This window comes from Scyliorhinus torazame, chromosome 20 (assembly GCF_047496885.1).
Source record: "Scyliorhinus torazame isolate Kashiwa2021f chromosome 20, sScyTor2.1, whole genome shotgun sequence".
Taxonomy (NCBI): Eukaryota; Metazoa; Chordata; class Chondrichthyes; order Carcharhiniformes; family Scyliorhinidae; genus Scyliorhinus; species Scyliorhinus torazame.
Genome location: NC_092726.1, coordinates 28803445 through 28825871, shown reverse-complemented (window position 1 = coordinate 28825871; position 22427 = coordinate 28803445). Strand labels below are relative to the sequence as shown.

The window sequence follows — 22427 nt, the reverse complement described above, 5'->3', positions numbered from 1 at the left end:
TAGGGTGTGACACGGTTACTGTTCACACTGAGATATATATATTGATGTAGGTGAGTATATAGGGTGAGACACGGTTACTGTTCACACTGAGATATATATATTGATGTAGGTGAGTATATAGGGTGAGACACGGTTACTGTTCACACTGAGATATATATATTGATGTAGGTGACAGTATATAGGGTGTGACACGGTTACTGTTCACACTGAGATATATATATTGATGTAGGTGAGTATATAGGGTGTGACACGGTTACTGTTCACACTGAGATATATATATTGATGTAGGTGAGTATATAGGGTGAGACACGGTTACTGTTCACACTGAGATATATATATTGATGTAGGTGACAGTATATAGGGTGTGACACGGTTACTGTTCACACTGAGATATATATATTGATGTAGGTGACAGTATATAGAGTGTGACACGGTTACTGTTCACACTGAGAAATATATATTGATGTAGGTGAGTATATAGGGTGAGACACGGTTACTGTTCACACTGAGATATATATATTGATGTAGGTGAGTATATAGGGTGTGACACGGTTACTGTTCACACTGAGATATATATATTGATGTAGGTGAGTATATAGGGTGAGACACGGTTACTGTTCACACTGAGATATATATATTGATGTAGGTGAGTATATAGGGTGTGACACGGTTACTGTTCACACTGAGATATATATATTGATGTAGGTGACAGTATATAGGGTGTGACACGGTTACTGTTCACACTGAGATATATATATTGATGTAGGTGACAGTATATAGGGTGTGACACGGTTACTGTTCACACTGAGATATATATATTGATGTAGGTGACAGTATATAGGGTGTGACACGGTTACTGTTCACACTGAGATATATATATTGATGTAGGTGAGTATATAGAGTGTGACACGGTTACTGTTCACACTGAGATATATATATATTGATGTAGATGAGTATATAGGGTGTGACACGGTTACTGTTCACACTGAGATATATATATATTGATGTAGGTGAGTATATAGGGTGTGACACGGTTACTGTTCACACTGAGATATATATATTGATGTAGGTGAGTATATAGGGTGTGACACGGTTACTGTTCACACTGCCGAATCCGGGATGTGGCCGCCACTGAAGCCCAGGCCGTGGGGAGCAGAGATAGCCGCTTCCTCCCCCGCCTCGGCCAGGCCGGCTCGCCTACCTGACTCCTGCAGCCGGACGCGGCTGCTCCGCCGACTCGCCGCCATTTGCCGCCCGCTCCCAACCGCCACCTTCAAACCCAACCGCCTCCGCGCCCCCATTGGCCGCCGCCCGCCCGACGCCATTCGAAGTGCGCCAATCCCAGCGGCGGCGGCGGCCGGGCCCCGCCCCCGCCTCCGGCCCCGCCCCTCTCCTGGCCCCGCTCCGTTCCCAGATCACGCCCCCTCTCCTGGCCCCGCCCACTACCCGGGCCCCGCCTCTCCCCTGGCCCCGCCCCTTCCCAGGCCTCCAGCTGCCTGCTCATTGAGTCAGAATGACATCATCCCTCCAGGGCCGAAGGAGGCCATCCGGCCCATTGAGTCTGCACCGACCCTCTGAAAGAGCCCCCTGCCTAGGTTTACCCACCCAGCCCACACCTCATAACCCCAGCCGCACATCCACTAAGGGCCAATTGATCACGGCCAATCCACCCAACCTGCACATCTTTGGACTGTGGGAGGAAACCGGAGCACCCGGAGCACAGACAGGCTCCCAAGCCGGGAATCGGACCTCGGTCCCTGGAGCTGTGAAGCAGCAGTGCTAACCACTGTGCCACCGTGCAGTCCAGTGGCTCCCATCGAACATAGAACATTACAGCGCAGTACAGGCCCTTCGGCCCTCGATGTTGCGCCAACCTGTGAAACCACTCTAAAGTCCATCTACACTATTCCCTTATCGTCCATATGTCTATCCAATGACCATTTGAATGCACTTAGTGTTGGCGAGTCCACTACTGTTGCAGGCAGGGCATTCCACACCCTTACTACTCTCTGAGTAAAGAACCTACCCCTGACATCTGTCCTATATCTATCTCCCCTCAATTTAAAGCTATGTCCCCTCGTGCTAGACATCACCATCCGAGGAAAAAGGCTCTCACTGTCCACCCTGTCCAATCCTCTGATCATCTTGTATGCCTCAATTAAGTCACCTCTTAACCTTCTTCTCTCTAACGAAAACAGCCTCAAGTCCCTCAGCCTTTCCTCATAAGATCTTCCCTCCATACCAGGCAACATTCTGGTAAATCTCCACTCCACCCTTTCCAATGCTTCCACATCCTTCCTATAATGCGGCGACCAGAATTGCAAGCAATACTCCAAATGCGGCCGCACCAGAGTTTTGTACAGCTGCAACATGACCTCATGGCTCCGAAACTACCAATAGTTTCTACCAATAAAAGCTAACACACCGTACGCCTTCTTAACAACCTTCTCAACCTGAGTGGCAACTTTCAGGTATCTATGTACATGGACACCGAGATCTCTCTGCTCATCCACACTGCCAAGAATCTTACCATTAGCCCAGTACCCTGTCTTCCTGTTATTCCTTCCAAAATGAATCACCTCACACTTTTCTGCATTAAACTCCATTTGCCTCCTCTCAGCCCAGCGCTGCAGCTTATCCATGTCCCTCTGTAACTCCGCTGGCCGACCTTTGGGACCCACGCTGGCCGACCTATGGGACCCACGCTGGCCGACCTTTGGGACCCACGCTGGCCGACCTATGGGACCCACATTGGCCGACCTTTGGGACCCACATTGGCCGACCTTTGGGACCCACACTGGCCGACCTTTGGGACCCACGCTGGCCGACCTATGGGACCACGTTGGTCGACCTTTGGGAACCCCGCTTGCCGACCTTTGGGACGCACGCTGGCCGACCTTTGGGACCCACGCTGGCCGACCTTTGGGACCCATGTTGGTCGACCTTTGGGAACCCCGCTGGCCGACCTTTGGGACCCACCCTGGCTGACCTTTGGGACCCACGCTGGCTGACCTTTGGGACCCACGCTGGCCGACCTTTGGGACCCACATTGGCCGACCTTTGGGAGCCACCCTGGCCGACCTTTGGGACCCACGCTGGCCGACCTTTGGGAACAACGCTGTCCGACCTTTGGGACCCACCCTGGCCGACCTTTGGGACCAACGTTAGTTGACCTTTGGGACCCCCGCTGGCCGACCTTTGGGACCCACGTTGGCCGACCTTTGGGACCAACGTTAGTTGACCTTTGGGACCCACGTTGGTCGACCTTTGGGACCAACGTTGGCCGACCTTTGGGACACACGCTGGCCGACCTTAGGGACCCACGCTGGCCGAGCTTTGGGACCAACGTTGGCCGACCTTTGGGACACATGCTGGCCGACCTTTGGGACCCACGCTGGCCGACCTTTGGGACACACCCTGGCCGACCTTTGGGACCCACGCTGGCCGACCTTTGGGACACACCCTGGCCGACCTTTGGGACCCACGCTGGCCGACCATTGGGACCCACCCTGGCCGACCTTTGGGACCCACGCTGGCCGACCTTTGGGAACCACGCTGGCCGACCTTTGGGACCCACGCTGGCCGACCTTTGGGACACACTCTGGCCGACCTTTGGGACCCACGCCGGCCGAACCTTGGGACCCACCTGGCCGACCTTTGGGACCCACCCTGGCCGACCTTTGGGACCCACGCTGGCCGACCTTTGGAACCCCCGCTGGCCGACCTTTGGGACCCACGCTGTCCGACCTTTGGAACCCCCGCTGGCCGACCTTTGCGACCCACGCCGGCCGACCTTTGGGACCCACGCTGGCCGACCTTTGGGACCCACCCTGGCCGACCTTTGGGACCCACGCTGCCTGACCTTTGGGACCCACCCTGGCCGACCTTTGGGACCCACGCTGCCCGACCTTTGGGACTCTCCCTGGCCGACCTTTGGGACCCACGCTGCCCGACCTTTGGGACCGACGCTGGCCGACCTTTGGGACCCCCGCTGGCCGACCTTTGGGACCCACGCTGGCCGACCTTTGGGACCCACCTGGCCGACCTTTGGGACCCACGCCGGCCGACCTTTGGGACCCACCTGGCCGACCTTTGGGACCCACCTGGCCGACCTTTGGGACACACGCTGCCCGACATTTGGGACCCACGCTGACCGACCTTTGGGACCCACACTGGCCGACCTTTGGGACCCACGCTGGCCGACCTTTGGGACCAACGTTGGCCGACCTTTGGGACCCAAGCTGGCCGACCTTTGGGAACCACGCCGGCCGACCTTTGGGACCCAACCTGGCCGACCTTTGGGACCCACAATGGCCGACCTTTGTGACCCACGCTGACCGACCTTTGGGACCCACCCTGGCCAACCTTTGGGACCCACGCTGACCGACCTTTGGGACCCACGCTGGCCGACCTTTGGGACCCACATTGGCCGACCTTTGGGACCCACGCTGGCCGACCTTTGGGACCCACGCCGGCCGACCTTTGGGACCCACGTTTGTCGACATTTGGGACCCCCGCTGGCCGACCTTTGGGACCCACAATGGCCGACCTTTGTGACCCACGCTGACCGACCTTTGGGACCCACCCTGGCCAACCTTTGGGACCCACGCTGACCGACCTTTGGGACCCACGCTGGCCGACCTTTGGGACCCACATTGGCCGACCTTTGGGACCCACGCTGGCCGACCTTTGGGACCCACGCCGGCCGACCTTTGGGACCCACGTTTGTCGACATTTGGGACCCCCGCTGGCCGGCCTTTGGGACCCACCCTGGCCGACCTTTGGGACTCACGTTGGTCGACCTTTGGGACCCCCGCTGGCCGACCTTTGGGTCCCATGCTGGCCGTCCTTTGGGACCCACGCTGGCCGACCTTTGGGACCCACGTTTGTCGGCCTTTGGGACCCCCGCTGGCCGACCTTTGGGACCCACCCTGGCCGACCTTTGGGACCCACCCTGGCCGACCTTTGGGACACACGCTTGCTGACCTTTGGGACCCACGTTGGTCGACATTTGGGACCCCCGCTGGCCGACCTTTGGGACCCACGCTGACCGACCTTTGGGACCCACCCTGGCCAACCTTTGGGACCCACGCTGACCGACCTTTGGGACCCACGCTGGCCGACCTTTGGGACCCACATTGGCCGACCTTTGGGACCCACCCTGGCCGATCTATGGGACCCACGTTGGTCGACCTCTGGGAACCCCGCTTGCCGACCTTTGGGACGCACGCTGGCCGACCTTTGGGACCCACGCTGGCCGACCTTTGGGACCAACGTTGGTCGACCTTTGGGAACCCCGCTGGCCGACCTTTGGGACCCACGCTGGCCGACCTTTGGGACCCACGCAGGCCGACCTCTGGGACCCACGCTGGCCGACCTTTGGGACCCACCCTGGCCAACCTTTGGGACCCACCCTGGCCGACCTTTGGGAACCACGCTGGCCGACCTTTGGGACCCACCCTGGCCGACCTTTGGGACCCACGCTGGCCGACCTTTGGGACCCACGTTGGCCGACCTTTGGGACCAACGTTAGTTGACCTTTGGGACCCACGTTGGTCGACCTTTGGGACCAACGTTGGCCGACCTTTGGGACACACGCTGGCCGACCTTAGGGACACACGCTGGCTGACCTTTGGGACCCACGCTGGCCGACCTTTGGGACCCACGCTGGCCGACCTATGGGACCAACGTTGGCCGAACTTTGGGACCCACCTGGCCGACCTTTGGGACCCACGCTGGAAGGCCTTTGGGACCCACGCTGCCCGGCCTTTGGGACCCACGTTGGCCGACCTTTGGGACCCACGCCGGCCGACCTTTGGGACCCACGTTGGCCGACCTTTGGGACCCACCCTGGCCGACCTTTGGGACCCACCCTGGCCGACCTTTGGGACCCACACTGGCCGACCTTTGGGACCCACCCTGGCCGACCTTTGGGACCCACGCCGGCCGACCTTTGGGACCCACCCTGGCTGACATTTAGAAACCAACGTAAGTTGACCTTTGGGACCCACGTTGGTCGACCTTTGGGACCCCCTCCGGCCGACCTTTGGGACCCACCCTGGCCGACCTTTGGGACCCACCCTGGCCGACCTTTGGGACACACGCTTGCCGACCTTTGGGACCCACGTTGGTCGACATTTGGGACCCCCGCTGGCCGACCTTTGGGAACCACGCTGACCGACCTTTGGGACCCACCCTGGCCAACCTTTGGGACCCATGCTGACCGACCTTTGGGACCCACGCTGGCCGACCTTTGGGACCCACATTGGCCGACCTTTGGGACCCACCCTGGCCGACCTATGGGACCCACGTTGGTCGACCTCTGGGAACCCCGCTTGCCGACCTTTGGGACGCACGCTGGCCGACCTTTGGGACCCACGCTGGCCAACCTTTGGGACCAACGTTGGTCGACCTTTGGGAACCCCGCTGGCCGACCTTTGGGACCCACGCTGGCCGACCTTTGGGACCCACGCTGGCCGACCTCTGGGACCCACGCTGGCCGACCTTTGGGACCCACCCTGGCTGACCTTTGGGACCCACGCTGGCTGACCTTTGGGACCCACGCTGGCCGACCTTTGGGACCCACATTGGCCGACCTTTGGGACCCACCCTGGCCGACCTTTGGGACCCACGCTGGCCGACCTTTGGGACCCACCCTGGCCAACCTTTGGGACCCACCCTGGCCGACCTTTGGGAACCACGCTGGCCGACCTTTGGGACCCACCCTGGCCGACCTTTGGGACCCACGCTGGTCGACCTTTGGGACCCACGTTGGCCGACCTTTGGGACCAACGTTAGTTGACCTTTGGGACCCACGTTGGTCGACCTTTGGGACCAATGTTGGCCGACCTTTGGGACACACGCTGGCCGACCTTAGGGACCCACGCTGGCAGACCTTTGGGACCCACGCTGGCCGACCTTTGGGACCCACGCTGGCATACCTTTGGGACCAACGTTGGCCGACCTTTGGGACCCACCTGGCCGACCTTTGGGACCCACGCTGGCCGACCTTTGGACCCACGCTGCCCGACCTTTGGGACCCACGCTGGCCGACCTTTGGGACCCACGCCGGCCGACCTTTGGGACCCACGTTGGCCGACCTTTGGGACCCACCCTGGCCGACCTTTGGGACCCACCCTGGCCGACCTTTGGGACCCACGTTGGTCGACCTTTGGGACCCACCCTGGCTGACCTTTGGGACCCACCCTGGCCGACCTTTGGGACCCACCCTGGCTGACCTTTGGGACCCACCCTGGCCGGCCTTTGGGACCCACCCTGGCCGACCTTTGGGACCCACGCCGGCCGACCTTTGGGACCCAACCTGGCTGACCTTTGGGACCCACCCTGGCTGACCTTTGGGAACCATGCTGGCCGACCTTTGGGACCCACGTTGGTCGACCAATGGGACCCACGCTGGCCGACCTTTGGGACGCACCCTGGCCGACCTTTGGGACCCACACTGGCCGACCTTTGGGATCCACCCTGGCCGACCTTTGGGACCCACCCTGGCCGACCTTTGGGACCCACGCTGCCCGACCTTTGGGACCCACGCTGGCCGACCTTTGGGACCCACCCTGGCCGACCTTTGGGACCCACGCTGGCTGACCTTTTGGACCATCCCTGGCCGACCTTTGGGACCCACGCCGGCCGACCTTTGGGACCCACGCTGGCCGACCTTTGGGACCCACCCTGGCCGACCCTTGGGACCCACGTTGGTCGACCTTTGGGACCCACGTTGGCCGACCTTTTGGACCCACCCTGGCCGAACCTTGGGACCCACGTTGGTCGACCTTTGGGAACCATGCTGGCTGACCTTTGGGACCCACGTTGGTCGACCAATGGGACCCACGCTGGCCGACCTTTGGGACCCACGTTGGCCGACCTTTGGGACCCACCCTGGCCGACCTTTGGGCCCCACGTTGGTCGACCTTTGGGACCCCGCTGGCCGACCTTTGGGTCCCACGCTGGCCGACCTTTGGGACCCACGCTGGCCGACCTTTGGGACCCACGTTTGTCGACCTTTGGGACCCACGCTGGCCGACCTTTGGGACCCACGCTGGCCGACCTTTGGGACCCACACATGGCCGACCTTTGGGACCCACCCTAGCTGACCTTTGGGACCCACGCCGGCTGACCTCTGGGACCCACCCTTGCTGACCTTTGGGACCCACGCTGGCCGACCTTTGGGACCCACGCTGGCCGACCTTTGGGACCCACTCTGCCCGACCTTTGGGACCCACGCTGGCCGACCTATGGGACCCACGCTTGCCGACCTGTGGGACCCACGCCCGCTGACCTCTGGGACCCACCCTGGCTGACCTTTGGGACCCACGCTGGCCGACCTTTGGGACCCACGTTGGCCGACTTTTGGGACCCACGCTGGCCGACCTTTGGGACCCACTTTGGCTGACCTCTGGGTCCCACGCTGGCCAACCTCTGGGACCCACGTTGGCCGACCTTTGGGACCCACCCTGGCCGACCTTTGGGACCCACCCTGTCCGACCTTTGGGACCCACCCTGGCCGACCTTTGGGACACACCCTGGCCGACCTTTGGGACCCACCCTGGCCGACCTTTGGGACACACCCTGACCGACCTTTGGGACCCACCCTGGCCGACCTTTGGGACACACCCTGGCCGACCTTTGGGACACACCCTGGCCGACCTTTGGGACCCACGCCGGCCGACCTTTGGAACTCACCCTGGCCGACCTTTGGGACCCACCCTGGCCGACATTTGGGACGCACCCTGTCCGACCTCTGGGATCCACGCTGGCCGACCTTTGGGACCCACGTTGGCCGACTTTTGGGACCCACCCTGTCCGACCTTTGGGACCCACCCTGGCCGACCTCTGGGATCCACGCTGGCCGACCTTTGGGATCCACGCCGGCCGACCTTTGGGACCCACCCTGGCCGACCTTTGGGACCCACCCTGTCCGACCTTTGGGACCCACGTTGGCCGACGTTTGGGACCCACGTTGGCCGACCTTTGGGACCCACGCCGACCGACCTTTGGGACCCACACTGGCCGACCTTTGGGAACCACGCCGGCCGACCTTTGGGACCCACACTGGCTGAACTTTGGGACCCACGCTGGCCGACCTTTGGGACCCACCCTGGCTGACCTTTGGGAACCATGCTGGCCGACCTTTGGGACCCACGTTGGTCGACCAATGGGACCCACGCTGGCCGACCTTTGGGACGCACCCTGGCCGACCTTTGGGACCCACACTGGCCGACCTTTGGGATCCACCCTGGCCGACCGTTGGGACCCACCCTGGCCGACCTTTGGGACCCACGCTGCCCGACCTTTGGGACCCACGCTGGCCGACCTTTGGGACCCACCCTGGCCGACCTTTGGGACCCACGCTGGCTGACCTTTTGGACCATCCCTGGCCGACCTTTGGGACCCACGCCGGCCGACCTTTGGGACCCACGCTGGCCGACCTTTGGGACCCACCCTGGCCGACCCTTGGGACCCACGTTGGTCGACCTTTGGGACCCACGTTGGCCGACCTTTTGGACCCACCCTGGCCGAACCTTGGGACCCACGTTGGTCGACCTTTGGGAACCATGCTGGCTGACCTTTGGGGCCCACGTTGGTCGACCAATGGGACCCACGCTGGCCGACCTTTGGGACCCACGTTGGCCGACCTTTGGGACCCACCCTGGCCGACCTTTGGGCCCCACGTTGGTCGACCTTTGGGACCCCGCTGGCCGACCTTTGGGTCCCACGCTGGCCGACCTTTGGGACCCACGCTGGCCGACCTTTGGGACCCACGTTTGTCGACCTTTGGGACCCACGCTGGCCGACCTTTGGGACCCACGCTGGCCGACCTTTGGGACCCACACATGGCCGACCTTTGGGACCCACCCTAGCTGACCTTTGGGACCCACGCCGGCTGACCTCTGGGACCCACCCTTGCTGACCTTTGGGACCCACGCTGGCCGACCTTTGGGACCCACGCTGGCCGACCTTTGGGACCCACTCTGCCCGACCTTTGGGACCCACGCTGGCCGACCTATGGGACCCACGCTTGCCGACCTGTGGGACCCACGCCCGCTGACCTCTGGGACCCACCCTGGCTGACCTTTGGGACCCACGCTGGCCGACCTTTGGGACCCACGTTGGCCGACTTTTGGGACCCACGCTGGCCGACCTTTGGGACCCACTTTGGCTGACCTCTGGGTCCCACGCTGGCCGACCTCAGGGACCCACGTTGGCCGACCTTTGGGACCCACCCTGGCCGACCTTTGGGACCCACCCTGTCCGACCTTTGGGACCCACCCTGGCCGACCTTTGGTACACACCCTGGCCGACCTTTGGGACCCACCCTGGCCGACCTTTGGGACACACCCTGGCCGACCTTTGGGACCCACGCTGGCCGACCTTTGGGACTCACCCTGGCCGACCTTTGGGACCCACCCTGGCCGACATTTGGGACGCACCCTGTCCGACCTCTGGGATCCACGCTGGCCGACCTTTGGGACCCACGTTGGCCGACTTTTGGGACCCACCCTGTCCGACCTTTGGGACCCACCCTGGCCGACCTCTGGGATCCACGCTGGCCGACCTTTGGGATCCACGCCGGCCGACCTTTGGGACCCACCCTGGCCGACCTTTGGGACCCACCCTGTCCGACCTTTGGGACCCATGTTGGCCGACGTTTGGGACCCACGTTGGCCGACCTTTGGGACCCACGCCGACCGACCTTTGGGACCCACGTTTGTCGACCTTTGGGACCCACGCTGGCCGACCTTTGGGACCCACGCTGGCCGACCTTTGGGACCCACGCTGGCCGACCTTTGGGACCCACACATGGCCGACCTTTGGGACCCACCCTAGCTGACCTTTGGGACCCACGCCGGCTGACCTCTGGGACCCACCCTTGCTGACCTTTGGGACCCACGCTGGCCGACCTTTGGGACCCACGCTGGCCGACCTTTGGGACCCACTCTGCCCGACCTTTGGGACCCACGCTGGCCGACCTATGGGACCCACGCTTGCCGACCTGTGGGACCCACGCCCGCTGACCTCTGGGACCCACCCTGGCTGACCTTTGGGACCCACGCTGGCCGACCTTTGGGACCCACGTTGGCCGACTTTTGGGACCCACGCTGGCCGACCTTTGGGACCCACTTTGGCTGACCTCTGGGTCCCACGCTGGCCGACCTCTGGGACCCACGTTGGCCGACCTTTGGGACCCACCCTGGCCGACCTTTGGGACCCACCCTGTCCGACCTTTGGGACCCACCCTGGCCGACCTTTGGGACACACCCTGGCCGACCTTTGGGACCCACCCTGGCCGACCTTTGGGACACACCCTGACCGACCTTTGGGACCCACCCTGGCCGACCTTTGGGACACACCCTGGCCGACCTTTGGGACACACCCTGGCCGACCTTTGGGACCCACGCCGGCCGACCTTTGGGACTCACCCTGGCCGACCTTTGGGACCCACCCTGGCCGACATTTGGGACGCACCCTGTCCGACCTCTGGGATCCACGCTGGCCGACCTTTGGGACCCACGTTGGCCGACTTTTGGGACCCATCCTGTCCGACCTTTGGGACCCACCCTGGCCGACCTCTGGGATCCACGCTGGCCGACCTTTGGGATCCACGCCGGCCGACCTTTGGGACCCACCCTGGCCGACCTTTGGGACCCACCCTGTCCGACCTTTGGGACCCACGTTGGCCGACGTTTGGGACCCACGTTGGCCGACCTTTGGGACCCACGCCGACCGACCTTTGGGACCCACACTGGCCGACCTTTGGGAACCACGCCGGCCGACCTTTGGGACCCACACTGGCTGAACTTTGGGACCCACGCTGGCCGACCTTTGGGACCCACCCTGGCTGACCTTTGGGAACCATGCTGGCCGACCTTTGGGACCCACGTTGGTCGACCAATGGGACCCACGCTGGCCGACCTTTGGGACGCACCCTGGCCGACCTTTGGGACCCACACTGGCCGACCTTTGGGATCCACCCTGGCCGACCGTTGGGACCCACCCTGGCCGACCTTTGGGACCCACGCTGCCCGACCTTTGGGACCCACGCTGGCCGACCTTTGGGACCCACCCTGGCCGACCTTTGGGACCCACGCTGGCTGACCTTTTGGACCATCCCTGGCCGACCTTTGGGACCCACGCCGGCCGACCTTTGGGACCCACGCTGGCCGACCTTTGGGACCCACCCTGGCCGACCCTTGGGACCCACGTTGGTCGACCTTTGGGACCCATGTTGGCCGACCTTTTGGACCCACCCTGGCCGAACCTTGGGACCCACGTTGGTCGACCTTTGGGAACCATGCTGGCTGACCTTTGGGGCCCACGTTGGTCGACCAATGGGACCCACGCTGGCCGACCTTTGGGACCCACGTTGGCCGACCTTTGGGACCCACCCTGGCCGACCTTTGGGCCCCACGTTGGTCGACCTTTGGGACCCCGCTGGCCGACCTTTGGGTCCCACGCTGGCCGACCTTTGGGACCCACGCTGGCCGACCTTTGGGACCCACGTTTGTCGACCTTTGGGACCCACGCTGGCCGACCTTTGGGACCCACGCTGGCCGACCTTTGGGACCCACACATGGCCGACCTTTGGGACCCACCCTAGCTGACCTTTGGGACCCACGCCGGCTGACCTCTGGGACCCACCCTTGCTGACCTTTGGGACCCACGCTGGCCGACCTTTGGGACCCACGCTGGCCGACCTTTGGGACCCACTCTGCCCGACCTTTGGGACCCACGCTGGCCGACCTATGGGACCCACGCTTGCCGACCTGTGGGACCCACGCCCGCTGACCTCTGGGACCCACCCTGGCTGACCTTTGGGACCCACGCTGGCCGACCTTTGGGACCCACGTTGGCCGACTTTTGGGACCCACGCTGGCCGACCTTTGGGACCCACTTTGGCTGACCTCTGGGTCCCACGCTGGCCGACCTCAGGGACCCACGTTGGCCGACCTTTGGGACCCACCCTGGCCGACCTTTGGGACCCACCCTGTCCGACCTTTGGGACCCACCCTGGCCGACTTTTGGGACACACCCTGGCCGACCTTTGGGACCCACCCTGGCCGACCTTTGGGACACACCCTGGCCGACCTTTGGGACCCACGCTGGCCGACCTTTGGGACTCACCCTGGCCGACCTTTGGGACCCACCCTGGCCGACATTTGGGACGCACCCTGTCCGACCTCTGGGATCCACGCTGGCCGACCTTTGGGACCCACGTTGGCCGACTTTTGGGACCCACCCTGTCCGACCTTTGGGACCCACCCTGGCCGACCTCTGGGATCCACGCTGGCCGACCTTTGGGATCCACGCCGGCCGACCTTTGGGACCCACCCTGGCCGACCTTTGGGACCCACCCTGTCCGACCTTTGGGACCCACGTTGGCCGACGTTTGGGACCCACGTTGGCCGACCTTTGGGACCCACGCCGACCGACCTTTGGGACCCACACTGGCCGACCTTTGGGAACCACGCCGGCCGACCTTTGGGACCCACACTGGCTGAACTTTGGGACCCACGCTGGCCGACCTTTGGGACGCACCCTGGCCGACCTTTGGGACCCACACTGGCCGACCTTTGGGACGCACCCTGGCCGACCTTTGGGACCCACTCTCCCGACCTTTGGGACCCACCCTGGCCGACCTTTGGGACCCACCCTGTCCGACCTTTGGGACCCACGTTGGCCGACCTTTGGGACCCCCGCTGGCCGACCTTTGGGACCCACGCTGGCCGACCTTTGGGACCCACGTTTGTCGACCTTTGGGACCCACGCCGGCCGACCTTTGGGACCCACCCTGGCCGACCTTTGGGAACCATGCCGGCCGACCTTTGGGAACCACCGTGGCTGACCTTTGGGACCCACGCTGGCCGACCTTTGGGACGCACCCTGGCCGACCTTTGGGACCCACCCTGGCCGACCTTTGGGACCCACCCTGGCCGACCTTTGGGACCCACGCCGGCTGACCTCTGGGACGCTTGCAGGCCGACCTTTGGGACCCTCGCTGGCCGACCTTTGGAACCCCCGCTGGCCGACCTTTGGGACCCACGCTGGCCGACCTTTGGGACGCACCCTTGCCGACCTTTGGGACCAACGCCGGCTGACCTCTGGGACGTTTGCAGGCCGACCTTTGGGACCCTCGCTGGCCGACCTTTGGAACCCCCGCTGGCCGACCTTTGGAACCCACGCTGGCCGAACTTTGGGACCCACCCTGTCCGACCTTTGGGACCCACGTTGGTCGACCTTTGGGACCCACCCTGTCCGACCTTTGGGACCCTCCCTGGCCGACCTTTGCGACGCACCCTGTCCGACCTTTGGGACCCACCCTGGCCGACCTCTGGGATCCACGCCGGGCGACCTTTGGGACCCACGTTGGCCGAACTTTGGGACCCACGCCGGCCGACCTTTGGGACCCACGCCGGCCGACCTTTGGGACCCACCCTGTCCGACCTTTGGGACCCACGCTGGCCGACCTTTGGGACCCACACTGTCCGACCTTTGGGACCCACCTTGGCCGACCTTTGGGATCCACGCCGGCCGACCTTTGGGACCCACCCTGGCCGACCATTGGGACTCACCCTGGCCGACCTTTGGGACCCACACTGGCCGACCTTTGGGACCCACGCCGGCCGACCTTTGGGACCCACCCTGGCCGACCTTTGGGAACCATGCCGGCCGACCTTTGGGACCCACCCTGGCCGACCTTTGGGAACCATGCCGGCCGACCTTTGGGACCCACCCTGGCCGACCTTTGGGAACCATGCCGGCCGACCTTTGGGACCCACGCCGGCCGACCTTTGGGACCCACACTGGCTGAACTTTGGGACCCACGCTGGCCGACCTTTGGGACCCACACTGGCTGAACTTTGGGACCCACGCTGGCCGACCTTTGGGACGCACCCTGGCCGACCTTTGGGACCCACACTGGCCGACCTTTGGGACGCACCCTGGCCGACCTTTGGGACCCACGTTGGCCGACATTTGGGACCCACGTTGGCCGACCTTTGGGACCCACGCTCCCGACCTTTGGGACCCACGCTCCCGACCTTTGGGACCCACGTTGGCCGACCTTTGGGACCCACGCTCCCGACCTTTGGGACCCACCCTGGCCGACCTTTGGGACCCACGCCGGCCGACCTTTGGGACCCACGCTGGCCGACCTTTGGGACCAACCCTGGCCGACCTTTGGGACCCACCCTGGCCGACCTTTGGGACGCACCCTGGCCGACCTTTGGGACCCACCCTGGCCGACCTTTGGGACGCACCCTGGCCGACCTTTGGGACCCACCCTGGCCGACCTTTGGGACCCACCCTGGCCGACCTTTGGGACGCACCCTGGCCGATCTTTGGGACCCACCCTGGCCGACCTTTGGGACCCACCCTGGCCGACCTTTGGGACCCACCCTGGCCGACCTTTGGGACCCACCCTGGGCGACCTTTGGGACGCACCCTGGCCGACCTTTGGGACCCACCCTGGCCGACCTTTGGGACCCACATTGGCCGACCTTTGGGACCCACGCCGGCCGACCTATGGGACCCACGCCGGCCGACCTTTGGGACCCACGCCGGCCGACCTTTGGGACCCACACTGGCTGAACTTTGGGACCCACGCTGGCCGACCTTTGGGACCCACGCTGGCCGACCTTTGGGACCCACGTTGGCCGACATTTGGGACCCACGTTGGCCGACCTTTGGGACCCACGCTGGCCGACCTTTGGGACCCACGTTTGTCGACCTTTGGGACCCACGCCGGCCGACCTTTGGGACCCACCCTGGCCGACCTTTGGGACCCACCCTGGCCGACCTTTGGGACCCACGTTTGTCGACCTTTGGGAACCACGCCGGCCGACCTTTGGGACCCACCGTGGCTGACCTTTGGGACCCACGCTCCCGACCTTTGGGACCCACCCTGGCCGACCTTTGGCACCCACGTTGGCCGACCTTTGGGACCCACGTTGGACGACCTTTGGGACCCACGCTGGCCGACCTTTGGGACCCACGCTGGCCGACCTTTGGGACCCACCCTGTCCGACCTTTGGGACCCACGTTGGCCGACCTTTGGGACCCACGTTTGTCGACCTTTGGGACTCACCCTGGCCGACCTTTGGGAACCACGCCGGCCGACCTTTGGGACCCACCGTGGCTGACCTTTGGGACCCACGCCGGCCGACCTTTGGGACCCACGCTGGCCGACCTTTGGGATCCACGTTTGTCGACCTTTGGGACCCACCCTGGCCGACCTTTGGGACCCACCCTGGCCGACCTTTGGGACGCACCCTGGCCGACCTTTGGGACCCACCCTGGCCGACCTTTGGGACGCACCCTGGCCGACCTTTGGGACCCACCGTGGCTGACCTTTGGGACCCACCCTGGCCGACCTTTGGGACCCACCCTGGCCGACCTTTGGGACCCACCCTGGCCGACCTTTGGGACGCACCCTGGCCGACCTTTGGGACCCACCCTGGCCGACCTTTGGGACCCACATTGGCCGACCTTTGGGACCCACGCTGGCCGACCTATGGGACCCACGCCGGCCGACCTTTGGGACGCACCCTGGCCGACCTTTGGGACCCACACTGGCCGACCTTTGGGACGCACCCTGGCCGACCTTTGGGACCCACGCTGGCCGACCTTTGGGACGCACCCTGGCCGACCTTTGGGACCCACACTGGCCGACCTTTTGGACGCACCCTGGCCGACCTTTGGGACCCACGCTGTCCGACCTTTGGGACCCACGCTGGCCGACCTTTGGGACCCACGTTGGCCGACATTTGGGACCCACGTTGGCCGACCTTTGGGACCCACGCTGGCCGACCTTTGGGACCCACGTTTGTCGACCTTTGGGACCCACGCCGGCCGACCTTTGGGACCCACCATGGCCGACCTTTGGGACCCACCCTGGCCGACCTTTGGGACCCACGTTTGTCGACCTTTGGGAACCACGCCGGCCGACCTTTGGGACCCACCGTGGCTGACCTTTGGGACCCACGCTCCCGACCTTTGGGACCCACACTGGCCGACCTTTTGGACGCACCCTGGCCGACCTTTGGGACCCACGCTGTCCGACCTTTGGGACCCACGTTGGCCGACCTTTGGGACCCACGCTGGCCGACCTTTGGGACCCACGTTGGCCGACCTTTGGGACCCACGTTGGCCGACCTTTGGGACCCACGCTGGCCGACCTTTGGGACCCACGCTGGCCGACCTTTGGGACCCACCCTGTCCGACCTTTGGGACCCACGTTGGCCGACCTTTGGGACCCACGTTTGTCGACCTTTGGGACTCACCCTGGCCGACCTTTGGGAACCACGCCGGCCAACCTTTGGGACCCACCGTGGCTGACCTTTGGGACCCACGCTGTCCGACCTTTGGGACCCACCCTGGCCGACCTTTGGGACCCACCCTGGCCGACCTTTGGGACCCACGTTGGCCGACCTTTGGGACCCACCCTGGCCGACCTTTGGGACCCACCCTGGCCGACCTTTGTGACCCACCCTGTCCGACCTTTGGGACCCACCCTGGCCGACCTTTGGGATCCACTCTGGCCGACCTTTGGGACCCACGCCGGCTGACCTCTGGGACGCTTGCAGGCCGACATTTGGGACCCTCGCTGGCCGACCTTTGGAACCCCCGCTGGCCGACCTTTGGGACCCACCCTGGCCGACCTTTGGGACCCACCCTGGCCGACCTTTGGGACCCACGTTGGCCGACCTTTGGGACCCACCCTGGCCGACCTTTGGGACCCACCCTGGCCAACCTTTGGGACCCACCCTGTCCGACCTTTGGGACCCACCCTGGCGACCTTTGGGATCCACTCTGGCCGACCTTTGGGACCCACGCCGGCTGACCTCTGGGACGCTTGCAGGCCGACCTTTGGGACCCTCGCTGGCCGACCTTTGGAACCCCCGCTGGCCGACCTTTGGGACCCACGCTGGCCGACCTTTGGGACCCACGCTGGCCGAACTTTGGGAGTCACCCTGGCCGACCTTTGGGACCCACCCTGGCCGACCCTTGGGACCCACCCTGGCCGACCTTTGCGACGCACCCTGTCCGACCTTTGGGACCCACCCTGGCCGACCTTTGGGACCCACGCTGGCCGACCATTGGGACCCACCCTGGCCGACCTCTGGGATCCACGCTGGCCGACCTTTGGGACCCACGTTGGCCGACCTTTGGGACCCACCCTGTCCAACCTTTGGGATCCACGCCGGGCGACCTTTGGGACCCACCCTGTCCGACCTTTGGGACCCACCCTGGCCGACCTTTGGGACCCACCCTGGCCGACATTTGGGATCCACGCCGGGCGACCTTTGGGACTCACCCTGGCCGACCTTTGGGAATCACCCTGTCCGACCTTTGGGACCCACGTTGGCCGACCTTTGGGACCCACGCCGGCCGACCTTTGGGACCCACGTTGGCCGACCTTTGGGATCCACGCCGGGCGACCTTTGGGACTCACCCTGGCCGACCTTTGGGAATCACCCTGTCCGACCTTTGGGACCCACGTTGGCCGACCTTTGGGACCCACGCCGGGCGACCTTTGGGACCCACCCTGGCCGACCTTTGGGAATCACCCTGTCCGACCTTTGGGACCCACGTTGGCCGACCTTTGGGACCCACGTTGGCCGACCTTTGGGACCCACCCTGGCCGACCTTTGGGAACCACACTGGCCGACCTTTGGGACCCACCCTGGCTGACCTTTGGGACCCACACTGGCCGACCTTTGGGATCCACCCTGGCCGACCTTTGGGACCCACCCTGGCTGACCTTTGGGACCCACGCTGTCCGACCTTTGGAACCCCCGCTGGCCGACCTTTGGGACCCACGTTGGCCGACCTTTGGGACCCACACATGGCCGACCTTTGGGAACCCCGCTGTCCGACCTTTGGAACCCCCGCTGGCCGACCTTTGGGACCCACGCTGGCCGACCTTTGGGACCCACCCTGGCCGACCTTTGGGACCCACGCTGGCCGACCTTTGGGACCCACGCTGGCCGACCTTTGGGACCCACCCTGGCCGACCTTTGGGACCCACGCTGGCCGACCTTTGGGACCCACGCTGGCCGACCTATGGGACCCACCCTGGCCGACCTTTGGGACCCACGCTGGCCGACCTTTGGGACCCACTCTGGCCGACCTATGGGACCCACGCTGGCCGACCTTTGGGACCCACGCCGGCCGACCTTTGGGACCCACGCCGGCTGACCTCTGGGACCCACCCTGGTCGACCTTTGGGACGCACCCTGGCCGACCTTTGGGACCCACCCTGGCCGACCTTTGGGACCCACCCTGGCCAACCTATGGGACACACCCTGGCCGACCTTTGGGATCCACGCTGGCCGACCTTTGGGACTCACCCTGGCCGACCTTTGGGACCCACCCTGGCTGACCTTTGGGATCCACGCCGGCCGACCTTTGGGACCCACCCTGTCCGACATTTGGGACCCACCCTGGCCGACCTTCGAGACGCACCCTGTCCGACATTTGGGACCCACCCTGGCCGACATTTGGGACCCACCCTGTCCAACCTTTGGGATCCACGCTGGCCGACCTTTGGGACACACGCTGGCCGACCTTCGGGACCCACGCTGCCCGACCTTTGGGACCCACCCTGGCCGACATTTGGGACCCACCCTGTCCAACCTTTGGGATCCACGCTGGCCGACCTTTGGGACACACGCTGGCCGACCTTCGGGACCCACGCTGCCCGACCTTTGGGACCCACCCTGTCCGACATTTGGGACCCACCCTGGCCGACCTCTGGGATCCACGCTGACCGACCTTTGGGACCTACCCTGTCCGACCTTTGGGATCCACCCAGGCCGACCTTTGGGACCCACGCTGGCCGACCTCTGGGACCCACGCCGGCCGACCTTTGGGACCCACGCCGGCCGACCTTTGGGACCCACGCTGGCCGACCTCTGGGACCCACGCCGACCGACCTTTGGGACCCACGCCGGCCGACCTCTGGGACCCACCCATTCCGACCTTTGGGACCCACGCTGTCCGACCTTTGGGACCCATGCCACATTTGCTTTCCCACTCTATCCTGAGTCAGTCTTTAGGACACTAAAGATTTCTTGCCCTAGGCAAGGGAGGGAATGAAAATCATCTAGTTTTCCTCTCCGCAACCACGATGCTGTAACTCCTGGTGCATCTAATTCATGCCAGAATTGAGTGAGGACAGGATGAGGTGCGCTCAGCAGAGATTAATGTCCTCCTATCTATGAAAATTAATTGTCCAGGGCCACACACAACAGAGGTAGGAGGGATTTCACTTGAATGAATCATTAATCCTTGGTGGAAGGACATATTGCGTATGATCAATGAATGGCCTATTTTCACTGCTCTCTGTTTTTGGCCACCGATTACTTACATCATCGGTTGTAAAATCCAGGAATAAAAGTAACAGACAGCGATGCCCACGAAGCAGAACAGCTGCCGCAGCTTCTTGTTGGGTATTTTCTCCATTGAGGATTGGCCACCTTGCCCGGCACCTCCGGGTCCGCGGCAAGATCGTCGGCCGGTCCTATCAACCCTCATAGCACATAGAATTACAGTGCAGAAGGAGGCCATTTGGCCCATCGAGCCTGTGCTAGCCCTCGGAAAGAGCACCCCACTCCGCCCCACACCCGTAATCCAGCAACCCCACCTAACCCCTTTGGACACTAAGGGCAATTGATCACGGCCAATCCACCTAACCTGCACGTCTTTGGACTGTGGGAGGAAACCGGAGCACCCGGAGGAAACCCACGCAGACACGGGGAGGATGTGCAGACTCCGCACGGACAGTGACCCAGCGGGGAATCGAACCTGGGACCCTGGAGCTGTGAAGCGACATTGCTACCGTGCCACCCACTCATGCCCGTGACTGCACTGCGCCCTCCCAAAGACTCAAACTGGAGCATGAGAACAGTCACCTTTTCAAAATGAAAATCTGGGGCGGGATTCTCCGCAATCGGCGCGATGTCCGCCGACCGGCGCCAAAAACGGCGCGAGTCAGTCCGGCATCGCGCCGCCCCAAAGGTGCGGAATTCTCCGCACCTTGAGGGGCCGAGCCCTCACCTTGAGGGGCTAGGCCCGCGCCGGACTGATTTCCGCCCTGCCCAAAGCCCAATGCCATTTTGGTGCCAGCTTCCTCCATGCGTCTTGAGTTTCACCCCCCCTCCTTTCTGGCAGGCTTTCCAATGCATCAAACGTTGCGTATGTTTGGCCTGCGTTGAGCTGGCACCTGCACCATCCTTACTCCCTGCCCTGGCTGCAGCCTCTTTTGCCCTGTGGCCCACGATATGCCCATCGTGTCTCCATGCTATCCTGGTCAGGAACGGGTTGGGTGATGTGGCTGTCATGGTTGAATAGCTGGCAGTGTGTGGGAGCTCTGAGGCGCGGCTTAGAGGTTTATAGTCATAGAATTTACAGTGCAGAAGGAGGCCATTCGGCCCATCGAGTCTGCACCGGCTCTTGGAAAGAGCACCCTACCCAAGGTTCACACCTCCACCCTATCCCCATAACCCAGTAACCCCACCCAGCACTAAGGGCAATTTTGGACACTAAGGGCAATTTAACACGGCCAGTCCACCTAACCTGCTCATCTTTGGACTGTGGGAGGAAACCGGAGCACCCGGAGGAAACCCACGCACACACGGGGAGGACGTGCAGACTCCGCACAGACAGTGACCCAAGCCGGAATCGAACCTGGGACCCTGGAGCTGTGAAGCAATTGTGCTACCCACAAGGCTACCGTGCTGCCACATTAGGGGTAGGTAATAAAAATTCTGGGCCAACCAGCGAAGTCAACGGACGGCCAAATAATTTTTAAAAAGGAGGCCATTCAGCCCATCATCATGGTGCCAGCCCCATGAACGAACTACCCGATTCGCCCCCAATCATTCTCCGGACCCCTTTTAATTTGCCCTCCTCAAATAGTTGTCCGACTTCCTTTTGAGGGACAGTATTTGATTTGCCTCCAGCACCCTTTTCACACGTGCATTCCAAATTGTGACAGCTCACTCACTGATTGGACTCGGAGTCAACCAAATCAACGACTGGAAACAGTTGCTCCTTCTTTAATCTCTCGAAACCTTTTCATGATTTTGAATACCGCTAACAAACAAAGGACAAAGAAAAGTACAGCACAGGAACAGGCCCTTCGGCCCTCCAAGCGCGTGACGACCATACTGCCCGACTAAACTACAATCTTCTACACTTCCTGGGTCCGTATCCCTCTATTCCCACCCTATTCATGTATTTGTCAAGATGCCCCTTAAATGTCACTATCGTCCCTGCTTCCACCACCTCCTCCGGCAGCGAGTTCCAGGCACCCACTACCCTCAGTGTAAAACACTTGCCTCGTACATCTCCTCGAAACCTTGCCCTTCGCACCTTAAACCTATGCCCCCTAGTAATTGACCCCTCTA

The 22427-nt window shown here is 63.1% G+C and overlaps 1 protein-coding gene across 1 annotated transcript in view; it reads right to left on the bottom strand.

The window, feature by feature from the left end:
* LOC140397025 (uncharacterized) overlaps positions 1-1339 on the bottom strand; it is a 39298-nt gene extending 37959 nt beyond the window's left edge. The window contains exon 1 of the mRNA XM_072486069.1: positions 1202-1339. Coding sequence (XP_072342170.1) covers positions 1202-1325 — 124 coding nt within the window. The 5' untranslated portion in view covers positions 1326-1339. The remainder of the gene's footprint in view (positions 1-1201) is intronic.
* Positions 1340-22427: the final 21088 nt, after the last annotated feature.